The following is a 17,076-nucleotide window of genomic DNA, read 5'->3' as shown; positions in this document are numbered from 1 at the left end:
GATACTTTGGATCAGTCTTCACTAAGGAAGATACAAACAATCTCCCAGATGTACTAGTGGAAAGAGGTCCTAGGGTGACGGAGGAACTGAAGAAAATTCACATTGGGCAGGAAATGGTGTTGGGTAGACTGATGGGACTGAAGGCTGATAAATCCCCAGGGCCTGATGATCTGCATCCCAGGGTACTTAAGGAGGTGGCGCTAGAAATTGTGGACGCATTGGTGATCATTTTCCAATGTTCTATAGATTCAGGATTAGTTCCTGTGGATTGGAGGGTAGCTAATGTTATCCCACTTTTTAAGAAAGGAGGGAGAGAGAAAACAGGGAATTATAGACCAGTTAGCCTGACATCAGTGGTGGGGAAGATGCTGGAGTCAATTATAAATAATGAAATAGTGGAACATTTGGATAGCTGTAACAGGATCGTTCCGAGTCAGCATGGATTTAAAAAGGGGAAAAATGCTTGACTAATCTTCTGGAATTTTTTGAGGATGTAACTAGGAAAATGGACAAGGGAGAGCCAGTGGATGTCATGTACCTGGACTTTCAGAAAGCCTTTGACAAAGTCCCACATAGGATATTAGTGGACAAAATTAGAGCACATGGTATTGGGGATAGGGTACTGACATGGATAGAAAATTGGTTGACAGACAGGAAACAAAGAGTGGGGATAAATGGATCCCTTTCAGAATGGCAGGCAGTGACTAGTGGGGTACCGCAAGGCTCGGTGCTGGGACCGCAGCTATTTACCATATACATTAATGACTTGGATGAAGGGATTAAAAGTAACATTAGCAAATTTGCAGATGATACAAAGCTGGGTGGTAGTGTGAACTGTGAGGAAGATGCTATGAGGTTGCAGGGTGACTTGGACAGGTTGTGTGAGTGGGCGGATGCATGGCAGATGCAGTTTAATGTGGATAAATGTGAGGTTATCCACTTTTTGGGCAAGAACACGAAGACAGTGTATTATCTGAATGGTGTCAAGTTAGTACAACAAGATCTGGGTGTCCTAGTGCATCAGTCACTGAAAGGAAGCATGCAGGTACAGCGGGCAGTGAAGAAAGCCAATGGAATGTTGGCCTTCATAACAAGAGGAGTTGAGTATAGGAGCAAAGAGTTCCTTCTGTAGTTGTACAGGGCCCAAGTGAGACCGCACCTCGAGTACTGTGTGCAGTTTTGGTCTCCAAATATGTGGAAGGACATTCTTGCTTTTGAGGGAGTGCAGCGTAGGTTCACGAGGTTAATTCCCAGGATGGCGGGACTGTCGTGTGTTGAAAGAATGGAGAGACTGGGCTTGAATTCACAATTTAGGATGAGAGGGGATCTTATTGAAAAATATAAGATTATTAAGAGATTGGACAGGCTAGAGGCAGGAAACATGTTCCCGATGATGGGGGAGTCCAGAACCAGGGGTCACAGTTTAAGAAACATAGAAAATAGGTGCAGGGGGAGGCCATTCGGCCCTACGAGCCAGCACCTCCATTCATTGTGATCATGAGCTGATCATCCACAATCAATAACCCGTGCCTACCTTCTCCCCATATCCTTTGATTCCACTAGCCCCTGGAGCTCTATCTAACTCTCTCTTAAATTCATCCAGTGAATTGGCCTCCACTGCCCTCTGTGGCAGAGAATTCCACAAATTCACAACTCTCTGGGTGAAAAAGTTCCTTCTCACCTCAGTTTTAAATGGCCTCCCCTTTATTCTAAGACTGTGCCCCTGGTTCTGGACTCCCCCAACATTGGGAACATTTTTCCTGCATCTAGCTTGTCCAGTCCTTTTATAATTTTATATGTTTCTATAAGATCCCCTCTCATCCTTCTAAACTCCAGTGAATACAAGCCTAATAGGGGCAGAATAAGGGGTAGGCCATTTAGAACAGAGATGAGGAAAAACTTTTTCACTCAGAGAGTTGAGAATCTGTGGACTTCTCTGCCTCAGAAGGCAGTGGAGGACAATTCTCTGGATGCTTTCAAGAGAGAGTTAGATAGAGCTCTTAAACATAGCGGAGTCAAGGGATATGGGGAGAAGGCAGGAACGGGGTACTGATTGTGGATGATCAGCCATGATCACAGTGAATGGCGGTGCTGGCTGGAAGGGCTGAATGGCCTCCTCCTGCACCTATTGTCTATTGTCTATTGTTTATAAAGGCGAGGGGTGTGGGAAGCGAGGAGAAGCAATGTATAGACGCCAATCTTAGTTTTATTGGGCCAAGTGTTCAGTTGTAAACTTCACGGGCACAGAGGTAGAGTTGCTGCCTTACAGCGCCAGAAGCCTGGGTTCGATCCTGACTATGGGTGTTGTCTGTATGGAGTTTGCACGTTCTCCCCGTGACCACGTGGGTTTTCTCCGGGTGCTCCGGTTTCCTCCCACATTCCCACGATGTACAGATTTGTAGATTGATTGGCTTTGGTAAAAGTTATAACTTGTCCCTGGTGTATAGGATAATGCAAGTGCATGGCGCAGAATTGGTGGGCCGAATGGCCTGTTTCGGCGCTGTATCTCGGAACTAAATTAACCTTCACCATCCAAATCTTCCTCAGTGACCAGCTCGAGAAACTAATTCAAGCCAAGAGGCGCTTGATTTTGGACATGTATTTTGCATGGGCTAAAATGGAAAGATTGGCAGGGTCACCTCTTTGTACCACACGTGTTAATTTGGGAGTTCTTGCTACAATCTGCAAAGTACGTGGCTTGTTTCATTGTTCCAGTCTGAAGAAGGGTCTCGACCTGAAACGTCACCCATTCCTTCTCTCCTGAGATGCTGCCTGACCTGCTGAGTTATTCCAGCATTTTGTGAAATAAATACCTTCAATTTGTACCAGCATCTGCAGTTATTTTCTTATAAAACAATAAATGTATATATACATATACAATATATATTTCACAGTATATTAATTAGTATTTGATGATCTGTCTCATGCAGTCTGAAGAAGGGTCTCAACCTGAAACGTCACCCATTCCTTCTCTCCTGAGATGCTGCCTGTCCCGCTGAGTTACTCCAGCATTTTGTGAAATAAATGGCTTGTTCCATTAATACGAATGAAGATATTATTTAAGATATTAAAGTCGATTTCAAAATTTGCCCATTGTGATTTGAACTCAGTTTTTAGCTGGAGAGTCTACTACAATAACTTCATGGTAAACGTCACACATTACCTGATTCTGTAACGTAAGACAAGGCTTCACTAATGGGACCATAACCAAATGGATTTTTTGCTTGAATTTTAAAATAATATCTGAAAAAAAAAGAAGCAAATATTAACAATTATTTAGCCTTATATGGCTGGACTACATTCTAAATCAGTTAGATTAAACCAATAACACATCACACACAAAAAGCCCAAACTCTGATTGTAATGTGGTGGAGTGGATAGAAGTTACTCCAGCATTTTGTGCCTACCTTCGAAGTTAAAAGAGTATTCATTTTCTAGAATGGGTCGGCAGTGAGCAAAATGAAAATCAGTACACTTTCAGAAAATGCAAGCATTTCACGAAAAGCACAAAATTCTCTGAGCACAAAACACCTCCCCTCAAATTCACTTTTGTCTATTTCTGATATATTTCTCCCTGTTCTTGATCTGTCTGTCTCCATCACAGGGAACAGATCATTGTCTGGCACCCACTCCTAACCCACTGACTCCGACAGTTATCTGGACTACATCTGTCACCATCCCCAATTTCTCAAATCCACCATGAGAATTTGAGTACAGGAGTGAAGAGGTCCTTCTGCAGTTGTACAGGGCCCTGGTGAGACCACACCTGGAGTATTGTGTGCAGTTTTGGTCTCCAAATTTGAGGAAAGACATTCTTGCTATTCTTGCTATTCAGTCTGAAGAAGGGTCTCGACCCGAAACGTCACCCATTCCTTCTCTCCTCAGATGCTGCCTGACCTGCTGAGTTACTCCAGCATTTTGTGAATAAATACCTTCGATTTGTACCAGCATCTGCAGTTATTTTCTTATACTTCTTGATATTGAGGGAGTGCAGCGTGGGTTCACCAGTTTAATTCCCGGGATGATGGGACAGACATTAGAAGAATGAGAGGGGGTCTTATAGAAACATAAATTTCTCAAGGGACTGGACAGGCTAGATGCAGGAAAAATGTTCCCGATGATGGGGAAGTCCAGAACCAGGGGTCACAGCTTATGAATAAGGGGTAGGCCATTCAAGACTGAGATGAGGAAAAACTTTTTCACCCAGAGAGTTGTGAATCTGTGGAATTCTCTGCCACAGAGGGCATGGGGTTAACGTGTAAACTCCACACACAGACAGCACCCGAAGGGCGTGCAGCGTAGGTTTACTAGGTTAATTCCCAGAATGGCGGGACTGTCGTATGTTGAAAGACTGGAGCGACTAGGCTTGTATACACTGCAATTTAGAAGGATGAGAGGGGATCTTATCGAAACGTATAAGATTATTAAGGGGTTGGACACATTAGAGGCAGGAAACATGTTCCCAATGTTGGGGGAGTCCAGAACAAGGGGCCACAGTTTAAGAATAAGGGGTAGGCCATTTAGAACGGAGATGAGGAAAAACCTTTTCACCCAGAGAGTTGTGAATCCTCGGAATTCTCTGCCACAGAAGGCAGTGGAGGCCAATTCTCTGGATTTTTTCGAGAGAGAGTTAGATCTAGCTCATGGGGCTAAAGGAATTAAGGGATATGGGGGAAAAGCAGGAACGGGGTCCTTTTAAATTTAGATTTAGAGATACAGCACAGAAACAGGCCCTTCGGCCCACCGGGTCCGCGCCGCCCAGCGATCCCCGCACATTAACACTATCCAACACCCACAAGGGACAATTTAAAAAAAAAAAACATTTTCCCCAGCCAATTAACATACAAACCTGCACCTCTTTGGAGTGTGGGAGGAAACCGAAGATCTCGGAGAAAACCCACGCAGGTCAGGGGGAGAACGTACAAACTCCTTACATCATATCATATCATATATATACAGCCGGAAACAGGCCTTTTCGGCCCTCCAAGTCCGTGCCGCCCAGTGATCCCCGCACATTAACACTATCCTACACCCACTAGGGACAATTTTTACATTTACCCAGCCAATTAACCTACATACCTGTACGTCTTTGGAGTGTGGGAGGAAACCGAAGATCTCGGAGAAAACCCACGCAGGTCACGGGGAGAACGTACAAACTCCTTACAGTGCAGCACCCGTAGTCAGGATCGAACCTGAGTCTCCGGCGCTGCATTCGCTGTAAAGCAGCAACTCTACCGCTGCGCCACCGTGTACAGTACAGCACCTGTAGTCAGGATCCAACCTGAGTCTCCGGCGCTGCATTCGCTGTAAGGCAGCAACTCTACTGCTGCGTCACTGTGACCGCCCACGGTCCTGCTTTTGAATGATCAGCCATGATCATATTGAATGGCGGCGCTGGCTCGAAGGGCCGAATGGCCTACTCCTGCACCCATTGTCTACGTTTCTATGGTTCTATGTTTGTGCTCCCAAGATGAGGCTTTCCACTCCAGGACACACGAGGTGTTCTCTTTCTTCAGTAAATGTGGTTTCCCCTCCTAATGTTGTTAATGGACCCCTCATCCACATCTCCTCTGCATCCTGAAGTTCAGCTCTCACTCCCCCTCCACCCCAGACCCACTCCCCCCACACGGAACAAGGATTGAGTTCCACTGCTCCTTTCATTTTCACCCCACCCACATCCAACCGATCATTCTCTGACATCACCTTCATCGAGATCCTACCACCAGCCCCATCTCCCCACCCCCCCACCCCCTACAGTTTTCCGCAGAGACTGCTACCTCTGCAACACCTCGGTTCACTCATCTCTTCCCCCAAAACCACCCCCTCTCTACGTACGTCCCCCTACAACATCTGTCCCTACACCTCCCCCTCATATCCATCCAGGTACCCCAGTAGCCCCGCCAGGTGAGATAGAGGTTCACATGCATCTCCTCTAACCTCATCTAATGTGGTCGGTGATCTCGATGTGGATTCCTTTGCATCAGGGAAACCAAGCATAGACCAGGCGATTGTTTCACCGAACACTTGCACTCAGTATGCCAAGGCCTACCAATTTGGGCTTAGTTTGGTTTAGTTTAGCGACACAGTGCGGAAACAGGCCCTTCGATTCTACGCCAACCTGCCACCCCCACACACTAACATTAGCCTACACACACCAGGGACAATTTACAATTTTACCAGACAATCAGCCTACAAACTTGTACATCTTTGGAGTGTGGGACGAAACCGGAGCTCCCATGGTGAAAACCCATGAAGGTAACGGGGTGAATGTGCAAACTCTGTACAGACAGCACCCATAGTCAGGATTGAACCTAAGTCTCTGGCGTTGGAAGGCTGCAACTTTTTTTTTAGATTCGCGCGGAAACAGGCCCTTCGGCCCACCGGGTCCGCGCCGCCCAGCGATCCCCGCACATTAACACTATCCTACACACACTAGGGACAATTTTTACATTTTACCCAGTCAATTAACCTACATACCTGTACTTCTACCACTGTGCCACCATGCCACTCTACAACACTTTTTTGTAAAACGACACAGTTCCTTGTATCTGCATTAAACCAAAAGTTCTTGTTACAGCCCAGTTAGGCTGCTAAATATTTAGTTGCGTAAAACTTGTGAAAAATGATGTCTTAGACATGTGACAACCTGCACATTGACTGACTGACAGACAGTGAATGTCACGGGAGGAGAAAGAATCATACTGGGAACTTTCATTACGAAGTTATCATACAGAAACACTCATTGAAGGTATTTATTCACAAAATGCTGGAGTAACTCAGCAGGTCAGGCAGCATCTCAGGAGAGAAGGAATGGGTGACGTTTCGGGTCGAGACACTTCTTCAGTCTGCAGAAAACGCTCACATCCATTCCCACCCAAACTACCACCTCCCCAGGTACTTTCCCCAGCAAGATGCAAGACATGTCCAAATACTCCAAAGACGTACGGGTATGTAGGTTAATTGGCTGGGTAAATGTAAAAATTGTCCGTAGTGGGTGTAGGATGGTGTTAATGTGCGGGGATCGCTGGGCGGCACGGACTTGGAGGGCCGAAAAGGCCTGTTTCCGGCTGTATATATATGATGATGACATGATGATGTCCCTACAGCTCCTCCTTCCAATCCACTCAGGGGCCCCAGCAGTCTTACCAGGTGAGACAGAGGTTCATGTGCACCTCCTCCAACCTCATCTACTGCCTTGAGTGCTCTCGATGTGGCCTCCTGTACATAGGAGGGACAAAACGTAGATTAGACAACCGTTTGGTCAAACACTTGAGCTCGGTCTGCCAAGGAATGCTGGATTTCCCGGTTGCTAACCATTTTAACTCATCTTCCCATTCTGACATTCTGACGTTCTGGGCCTCCTCCATTGCTAAAGTGAGGCCACATGGTAAGACCGCTGGGGTCCCTGAATGGATTAATTCTCAAATTTTAGGTAACAAACCCCCCCCCCCCCCTCTTTTGCCTCCTCTCTTCCCTGTATCCCTGTAAACCACCCTTTTCTCCCTTTCTCCTTCCACCTATATTTCTTCCTCTGACTTTAAATTTCTCGCTTCTTCTATTCAATAGACAATAGACAATAGACAATAGGTGCAGGAGGAGGCCATTCGGCCCTTCGAGCCAGCACCGCCATTCAATGTGATCATGGCTGATCATTCTCAATCAGTGCCCCGTTCCTGCCTTCTCCCCATACCCCCTGACCCCGCTATCCTTAAGAGCTCTATCTAGCTCTCTCCTATCTCCTCATCTCACACGTTTGGAATTTTATCTTTGGCCTTAAGGGCCGGTCCCACTTGGGCGATTTTAGGTTCGCCGGGGTGTCGCGAGCATGACCGTGAGGAGTCTTCCAAGAATCGTAGTGGATCTCAGCGCGTCGCTGAGAAAGCATCCGGTTTGAAGTTTCTCAGCGACATAAGCTGAATTTTACTGCTATGCTGTTTGTAGGGGGTATGCACACCTGACCATAAAGGACAGAGACGTGTGAAGCGGACCTTGCTGACCTTATGGTCTGGTGTGCATACCCCCTACAAACAGCATAGCAGTAAAATTCAGTTTATCTTTGTGTCCTGTGCTGATTTGACTTTGCAAAACACAACACCTCATACTTATTAGAGAGACACAAAAAAACTGGAGTAACTCAGTGGGTCAGGCAGCATCTCTGTAGAAAAGGAATAGGTGACGTTTCGGGTCAAGATCCTTCTTCGGACTGAAGAAGTCCTGATTCTTTTTCTCTTCCTATTCCTTCTCTCCAGGGATGCTGCCTGATGCAGTAGGACACCCAGATCTCGTTGTACGTCCCCTTTTCCTAACTTGACACCATTCAGATAATACTCTGCTTTCCTATTCCTACCACCAAAGTGGATAACCTCACACTTATCCACATTAAACTGCATCTGCCATGCATCCGCCCACTCACACAATGGTACTAATGGTACTTTTAATCCCTTTTAGTAAGACACACCCTGTTATCTGCAAAGCCATGCTGACTGTTCCTAGTTAACCCATTTTCTTTCAATGGGAGTAAATCTAGCCTCTAATTTGCTGGATTTTCCCTACTTCCCTTCTTATCATATCATATCATATATATACAGCCGGAAACAGGCCTTTTCGGCCCTCCAAGTCCGTGCCGCCCAGCGATCCCCGCACACTAACACTATCCTACACCCACTAGGGACAATTTTTACATTTACCCAGCCAATTAACCTACATACCTGTACGTCTTTGGAGTGTGGGAGGAAACCGAAGATCTCGGAGAAAACCCACGCAGGTCACGGGGAGAACGTACAAACTCCTTACAGTGCAGCACCCGTAGTCAGGATCGAACCTGAGTCTCCGGCGCTGCATTCGCTGTAAAGCAGCAACTCTACCGCTGCGCTACCGTGCCGCCCTTAAACAAAGGAACATCACGAGCTACTCTCCAGTCCGCTGGTATCTCGCCTGTTGCTGGAGAAGATGCAATGATCTTCATCCCAACACCCTCCATGAGCTCACGATTGAGAGAAATCCTCAATTAACCAATTATATAATCTTGCAGTAAAATAATAGAACAAGGGCATGTCACAAATAATTTTATATTTTAAATTTAGACATAGAAACATAGAAAATAGGTGCAGGAGTAGGCCATTCGGCCCTTCGAGCCTGCACCGCCATTCAATATGATCATGGCTGATCATCCAACTCAGTATCCCGTACCTGCCTTCTCTCCATACCCCCTGACCCCTTTAGCCACAAGGGCCACATCTAACTCCCTCTTAAATATAGCCAATGAACTGGCCTCAACTACCTTCTGTGGCAGAGAATTCCACAGATTCACCACTCTCTGTGTGAAAAAAAACTTTCTCATCTCAGCCCTAAAAGACTTCCCCCTTATCTTTAAACTGTGACCCCTTGTTCTGGACTTCCCCAACATCGGGAACAATCTTCCTGCATCTAGCCTGTCCAACCCCTTAAGAATTTTGTAAGTTTCTATAAGATCCCCCCTCAATCTTCTAAATTCCAGCGAGTACAAGCCGAGTCTATCCAGTCTTTCTTCATATGAAAGATCCTGCCATCCCAGGAATCAGTCTGGTGAACCTTCCCTGTACTCCCTCTATGGCAAGAATGTCTTTCCTCAGATTAGGAGACCAAAACTGTACACAATACTCCAGTTTAGTTTAGTTTAGAGATGATAGCGAGGAAACAGGCCCTTCGGCCCACCGAGTCCACACCGACCAGCGATCCCCGCACAATTACACTATCCTACACACACTGGGGACATATTACATTTATACCAAGCCAATTAACCTACAAACCTGTACGTCTTTGGAGTGTGGGATGAAACCGAAGATCTCGGAGTAAACCCACGCAGGTCACGGGGAGAACGTACAAACTCCGTACAGACAGCACCTGCACAGGTCGTACCCAGTGGGGCTGTAAGCACTGGAAGGCAGCAACTCTACCACCCTGCTGCCCTAACAGTCTTACAGTAGAACATCTCGTTTTACAGTAGTGCATCTCCGAAAAATTAATACACTGGGTCCAACAGAAGGAGGAACAGTTGAGAGTTCCTAATGTCGGACAGCATAATCAATCAGAGTACTCAAACTCAAAGGCAAAAAATCAATCCTCCAACACACTATGTTAATTAAATATATTAACGAAGGGCTTGGGGTATTTGGGGATCATGGGGAATAAACTGTCTTTGGAAAGATAAACACGTTCTAATCTTGGCTGGAAATAAATTCACGCTACAATGTGCTTTTAAAAGGCAGAACAAGCTACTGACGTACAAAACATCACTTTGTTGAGCACTATAAAATGTGAACCCAACTTCCTAGCTGCAAATTACAAAGTACCATATTGAATTAACATCTATATACTAAAACTCTCATTTGTTTGTTTGTTTGTTTGTTCCTGAACTACAGCCAAAACACTCCACGATAGCGTGGCAATTTTAGGCCCACCTTACTCACCGACGTCCCTTTGGTGCTAATGGAGGAAGTTTCATTGAAATCGGTGTTATATTTTTAAGTTATTCACATATTAAAGTTTAAATCTATCTCCTAGGGAGGGAGGGGGGAGGGAGGGAGGAATGGGAGTGGAGGGAGGGGGTGGGGATGGGAGGGGGGAGGAGGGAGGATAAGAGGGGTTGAGGGGGATGGAGTGGGGGAGGGGGAGGGGAGAGGGGAGGGGAGAGGGGAGGGGGAGAGGGGAGGGGAAGAGGGGAGGGGGAGAGGGGAGAGGGGAGGGGGAGAGGGAGAGGGGAGGGGGAGAGGGGAGAGAGGGGAGGGGAGAGGGGAGGGGGAGAGGGTTGGGGAGAGGGGAGGGGGAGAGGGGAGGGGGAGAGAGGGGAGGGGGAGAGGGGAGGGGGAGAGGGGAGGGGGAGAGGGGAGAGGGGAGGGGGAGAGGGGAGGGGAGGGGGAGAGGGGAGGGGGAGAGGGGAGGGGGAGAGGGGAGGGGGAGAGGGGAGGGGGAGAGAGGAAGGGGAGAGGGGAGGGGAGAGGGGAGGGGGAGAGGTGAGGGGGAGAGGGGAGGGGGAGAGGGGAGGGGGAGAGGGGAGGGGGAGAGAGGGGAGGGGGAGAGGGGAGGGGGAGAGGGGAGGGGGAGAGGGGAGGGGGAGAGGGGAGGGGGAGAGGGGAGGGGGAGAGAGGAAGGGGAGAGGGGAGGGGAGAGGGGAGGGGGAGAGGTGAGGGGGAGGTGAGGGGGAGAGGGGAGGGGGAGAGGGGAGGGGGAGAGGGGAGGGGGAGAGGGGAGGGGGAGAGGGGAGGGGGAGAGAGGAAGGGGAGAGGGATGGGGAGAGGGGAGGGGAGAGGTATGGGGGAGGTGAGGGGGAGAGGGGAGGGGGAGAGGGGAGGGGGAGAGGGGAGGGGGAGAGGGGAGAGGGGAGGGGGAGAGGGGAGGGGGAGAGAGGAGGGGGAGGGGGAGGGGGAGAGGGGAGGGGAGAGGGGAGGGGGAGAGGGGAGGGGGAGAGGGGAGGGGGAGAGGGAAGGGGGAGAGGGGAGGGGGAGAGGGGAGGGGGAGAGGGGAGGGGGAGAGGGGAGAGGGGAGGGGGAGAGGGGAGAGCAGAGGGGGAGAGGGGAGGGGGAGAGGGGAGGGGGAGAGGGGAGGGGGAGAGAGGGGAGGGGGAGAGGGGAGGGGGAGAGGGGAGAGAGGGGAGGGGGAGAGGGGAGGGGGAGAGGGTTGGGGGAGAGGGGAGGGGGAGAGGGGAGGGGGAGAGAGGGGAGGGGGAGAGGGGAGGGGAGGGGGAGAGGGGAGGGGGAGAGGGGAGGGGAGAGGGAGAGGGGGAGAGGGGAGGGGGAGAGGAGAGGGGGAGAGGGGAGGGGGAGAGGGGAGGGGGAGAGGGGAGGGGGAGAGGGGAGGGGGAGAGGGGAGGGGGAGAGGGGAGGGGGAGAGGAGAGGGGGAGAGGGGAGGGGAGAGGGAGAGGGGGAGAGGGGAGGGGGAGAGGGGAGGGGGAGAGGGGAGGGGGAGAGGGGAGGGGGAGAGGGGAGGGGGAGAGGGGAGGGGGAGAGGAGAGGGGGAGAGTAGAGGGGGAGAGGGGAAGGGGAGAGGAGAGGGTGCTGCACCAATGCAGGCGAGGTTTGGACCCAATGGGTCCACTTGGTCTAGTATTATTTTAAAATCTGGATTTTGCTGCTATGTTCTTGGTGAACCATGATGTAAAGGAACTTACACCTTAAGAATCAAGGCAAATCAAGATAGCACTACACTTTGGATAGGAAACAAAAATCTTTACTGACACTGCCACATTCTAAGAATAAAACATTTTTCAAAACCCCGCCTTTTGTATGCATTTTACCATTGAAAATGGTGGGGCGGTGGGAAATTATTCGGAGTCTCAAATGGAGCTGGAGCAGTTGAACAAAATAACCTGCAAAATGACCTATAAAACACATGGTGAAAGGGGACCAAATGACAAAGGAAAAATCAGAGTTAGATTTTAGATTTAGATTTAGAGATACAGCGCGGAAACAGGCCCTTCGGCCCACCGAGTCCGCTCCGCCCAGCGATCCCCGCACACTAACACAATCCTACGCACACTGGGGACAATTTTTACATTTGCCCAGTCAATTAACCTACAAACCAGCACGTCCTTGGAGTGTGGGGGGAAGCCGAAGATCTCGGAGAAAACCCACGCAGGTCACGGGGAGAACGTACAAACTCCGTACAGACGGCACCCGTAGTCGGGATCGAACCTGAGTCTCCGGCGCTGCATTCGCTGTAAGGCAGCAACTCTACCGCTGCGCCACCGTGCCGCGGTTAGTAAGTATTTGCCGCGTCCTCTCTTCAACCGTACCTTGTGCTTGGCTTCAGGTTTTCTATCGGTAAATGTGTGCCGCCTGCTGCGGGCTTTGTTGACCAATTGTCCTGTAAGATGTCATCATACGAGGCGCTGTAGACCAGATAACCTGCAATTGAAATTCACGGTAAGTGTCAATGCCACAGAATCTTGTTACTTGCAGCCAAATCATTGCGTTCAAAGGGAGGTATTTGTCAGTTACCCCTGAATTCAAGGTCCAAAATAAATTTATAGGATTAGATTAGTAATGGGCGCGTGAATATTTGATACTTTAGAACTTGGACTTGGAATAGACAATAGACAATAGACAATAGACTATAGACAATAGACAATAGACTATAGACAATAGACTCTAGACTCTAGACAATGGACAATGGACAATGGACAATGGACAATGGACAATGGACAATGGACAATGGACAATAGACAATAGACAATGGACAATGGACAATGGACAATAGAGAATAGAGAATAGACAATAGACAATAGACAATGGACAATGGACAATGGACAATGGACAATGGACAATGGACAATGGACAATGGACAATGGACAATAGACAATGGACAATGGACAATGGACAATGGACAATGGACAATGGACAATGGACAATGGACAATAGACTATAGACTATAGACTATAGACTATAGACTATAGACTATAGACAATAGACAATAGACTATAGACTCTAGACAATAGACAATAGACAATGGACAATGGACAATAGACAATAGACAATGGACAATAGACAATAGACAATGGACAATGGACAATGGACAATGGACAATGGACAATAGACAATAGACAATAGACAATAGACAATAGACAATGGACAATAGACAATAGACAATAGACTCTAGACTCTAGACTCTGGACAATGGACAATAGACAATAGACAATAGACAATGGACAATGGACAATAGACAATAGACAATAGACAATAGACAATAGACAATAGACAATAGACAATAGACAATGGACAATAGACAATAGACAATAGACAATAGACTATAGACTATAGACTATAGACTATAGACAATAGACTATAGACAATAGACTATAGACTCTAGACAATAGACAATAGACAATGGACAATAGACAATAGACAATGGACAATGGACAATGGACAATGGACAATAGACAATAGACAATAGACAATAGACAATAGACAATAGACAATAGACAATAGACAATGGACAATAGACAATAGACAATAGACAATGGACAATGGACAATAGACAATAGACAATAGACAATAGACAATAGACAATGGACAATGGACAATGGACAATAGACAATAGACAATAGACAATAGACAATAGACAATAGGTGCAGGAGTATGTTATCGCATTAATCCAGTTAAAGGAGATTAGAATATCTACGTATTCTAATAATAGTCAGCAGACTGACATGTCCGTGACTCTCCTGCACAAGGTCGTGACTTCGAAAATGACACAAGATTGTGTGGTTTTCCAATATTACTAGGAAATAAATTTCCACAATAGACAACACACAATAGGTGCAGGAGGAGGCCATTTGGCCCTTCGAGCCAGCACCGCCATTCAACGTGATCATGGCTGATCATTCTCAATCAGTACCCCGTTCCTGCCTTCTCCCCATACCCCCTGATTCCGCTATCCTTAAGAGCTCTATCTAGCTCTCTCTTGAATGCATTCAGAGAATTGGCCTCCACTGCCTTCTGAGGCAGAGAATTCCACAGATTCACAACTCTCTGACTGAAAAAGTTTTTCCTCATCTCAGTTCTAAACGGCCTACCCCTTATTCTTAAACTGTGGCCCCTGGTTCTGGACTCCCACAACATTGGGAACATGTTTCCCGCCTCTAACGTGTCCAACCACTTAATAATCTTATACGTTTCGATAAGATCTCCTCTCATCCTTCTAAATTCCAGTGTATACAAGCCTAGTCGCTCCAGTCTTTCGACATATGATAGTCCCGCCATTCCTGGAATTAACCTAGTAAACCTACGCTGCACGCCCTCAATAGCAAGAATATCCTTCCTCAAATTTGGAGACCAAAACTGCACACAGTACTCCAGGTGCGGTCTCACTAGGGCCCTATACAACTGCAGAAGGACCTCTTTGCTCTATCTGCCTACTAAAATAAAATGCATAATAAGATATAGATTGGGTTTGCAAGCAAAGAATTTCACTGTGCCTTGTCACGTGTGACAATAAAGTATTCTATTCCATTCCAAGATATCCTGTGTAGGAGAGAACTGCAGAAGCTGGTTTACATCGAAGATAGACACAAAATGCTGGAGTAACTCAGCTGGACAGGCAGTAATTCTGGAAAGATCGAATGGGGTATGTTTCATGTCAAGACCCTTCTTCGGACTGAGAGTCAGGGGAGAGAAAGACACGGAGATGTGAAAGGGGTAGGTGTGAATAAAATGTTGTGTGGTATGGCCAAGTGTAAAGTATTTATAAGTATTTACCAACAAATCATCCTCCAACATTTCCGTCACCTACAACGGGACCCCACCACTGGCCACATCTTCCCATCCCCTCCCCTCTCTGCGTTCCGCAGAGACCGTTCCCTCCGTAACTCCCTGGTCCACTCGTCCCTTCCTACCCAAACCACCCCATCCCCGGGCACTTTCCCCTTGCAACCGCACGAGATGCAACACCTGTCCCTTTACCTCCCCCCTCAACTCCATCCAAGGACCCAAACAGTCTTTCCAGGTGAGACAGAGGTTCACCTGCACCTCCTCCAACCTCATCTATTGCATCCGCTGCTCCAGATGTCAACTTATTTACATCGGCGAAACCAAACGCAGGCTCGGCGATCGCTTCGCTCAACACCTGCGCTCGGTCCGCATTAACCAACCTGATCTCCCGGTGGCCGAGCACTTCAACTCCCCCTCCCACGCCCAGTCTGAACTTTCTGTCATGGGCCTCCTCCAGTGCCATAATGAGGCCCACCGGAAATTGGAGGAACAGCACCTCATATTTCGACTGGGCAGCTTGCAGCCCAGTGGTATGAACATCGACTTCTCCAACTTTAGATAGTTCCTCTGTCCCTCTCTTCCCCTCCCCCTTCCCAGTTCTCCCACTGTCTTCCTGTCTCCACCTATATCCTTCCTTTGTCCCGCCCCCCTGACATCAGTCTGAAGAAGGGTCTCGACCCGAAACGTCGCCCATTTCTTCTCTCCTGAGATGCTGCCTGACCTGCTGAGTTACTCCAGCATTTTGTGAATAAATACCTTCGAAGTGTAAAGTATTTATTCTGTTCTCAATAAAACAGCATTCATTCAACATATTTGAAACTTAAGTTGAATGAATCCATGCATTACATTTTCTTTCTCAAATCTAAACCCGATTCACATGAGGTTCTAATGTGTCCATAGTGGAATAAGTACAACATATTTACTTTCATGAAAGCTGAGGTAATCTGTCTCTGTCTCAGTATAATAATCCACACTGGTAATCGTGGAGAGGAGGTGCCAATTCAATCTGTACAATTTTCTTGCCAAGAAGGAAAATCCTCGTTTCAAAAATGGAAGTCTGGCCAACAAAGGCAACACAACAAATGTACATGTGATAAATAAAGAGCAAATAAAAATGTTTTACCAACCCTGAAAACATTTCTGACTGAGTGCTAAATGAATTCATTTTGAAATGCAGTTATTCACTAATTCCAACAGAAGAATGAATGCCATCCAATAATTTCCCAGTTACAGTAAACCTGTCCGTTACTAAACTCAGGTCCAATATCAATAGGGCTGCACGGTGGCGCAGCGGTAGAGTTGCTGCCTTACAGCGAATGCAGCGCCGGAGACTCAAGTTAGATCCTGACTAAAGGGCGCCGTCTGTACAGAGTTTGTACGTTCTCCCCGTGACCTGCGTGGGTTTTCTCCGAGATCTTCGGTTTCCTCCCACACTCCAAAGACATACAGGTATGTAGGTTAATTGGCTGGGCAAATGTAAAAATTGTCCCTAGTGTGTGTAGGATAGTGTTAATGTGCGGGGATTGCTGGGCGGCACGGACCCGGTGGGCCGAAGGGCCTGTTTCCGCACTGTATCTCTAAATCTAAAAAAAAAATCTAAAAATTATCTGAAAGGCATTCTCAATCATCTTTGGAGGATTTTATCCATGTTAGTAATGCCTGGAGCTGAGTGGATTTAGTAAGTGTACAATGAATAACATTGGCATCTCACTGACGAATAAAAGCCTTTGTCTATTTGCTGTGAGAAAATAACTGGAGATGCTGGTACAAATCGAAGGTATTTATTTCACAAAAAGCTGGAGTAACTCAGCAGGTGAGGCAGCATCTCAGGAG

The 17,076-nt window shown here is 47.5% G+C and overlaps 1 protein-coding gene across 1 annotated transcript in view; it reads right to left on the bottom strand.

The window, feature by feature from the left end:
• The window catches only part of fndc1 (fibronectin type III domain containing 1), a 196,068-nt gene that overhangs the window by 39,493 nt on the left and 139,499 nt on the right, over window positions 1-17,076 (bottom strand). The window contains exons 18-19 of the mRNA XM_078404697.1: window positions 12,771-12,882; window positions 3,164-3,243 (exon numbers count right to left, since the gene is read on the bottom strand). Coding sequence (XP_078260823.1) covers window positions 3,164-3,243; window positions 12,771-12,882 — 192 coding nt within the window. The remainder of the gene's footprint in view (window positions 1-3,163; window positions 3,244-12,770; window positions 12,883-17,076) is intronic.

This window comes from Rhinoraja longicauda, chromosome 9 (genome assembly GCF_053455715.1).
Source record: "Rhinoraja longicauda isolate Sanriku21f chromosome 9, sRhiLon1.1, whole genome shotgun sequence".
NCBI classification, from domain to species: Eukaryota; Metazoa; Chordata; class Chondrichthyes; order Rajiformes; family Arhynchobatidae; genus Rhinoraja; species Rhinoraja longicauda.
This window is presented reverse-complemented; position numbering and strand designations above follow the sequence as displayed.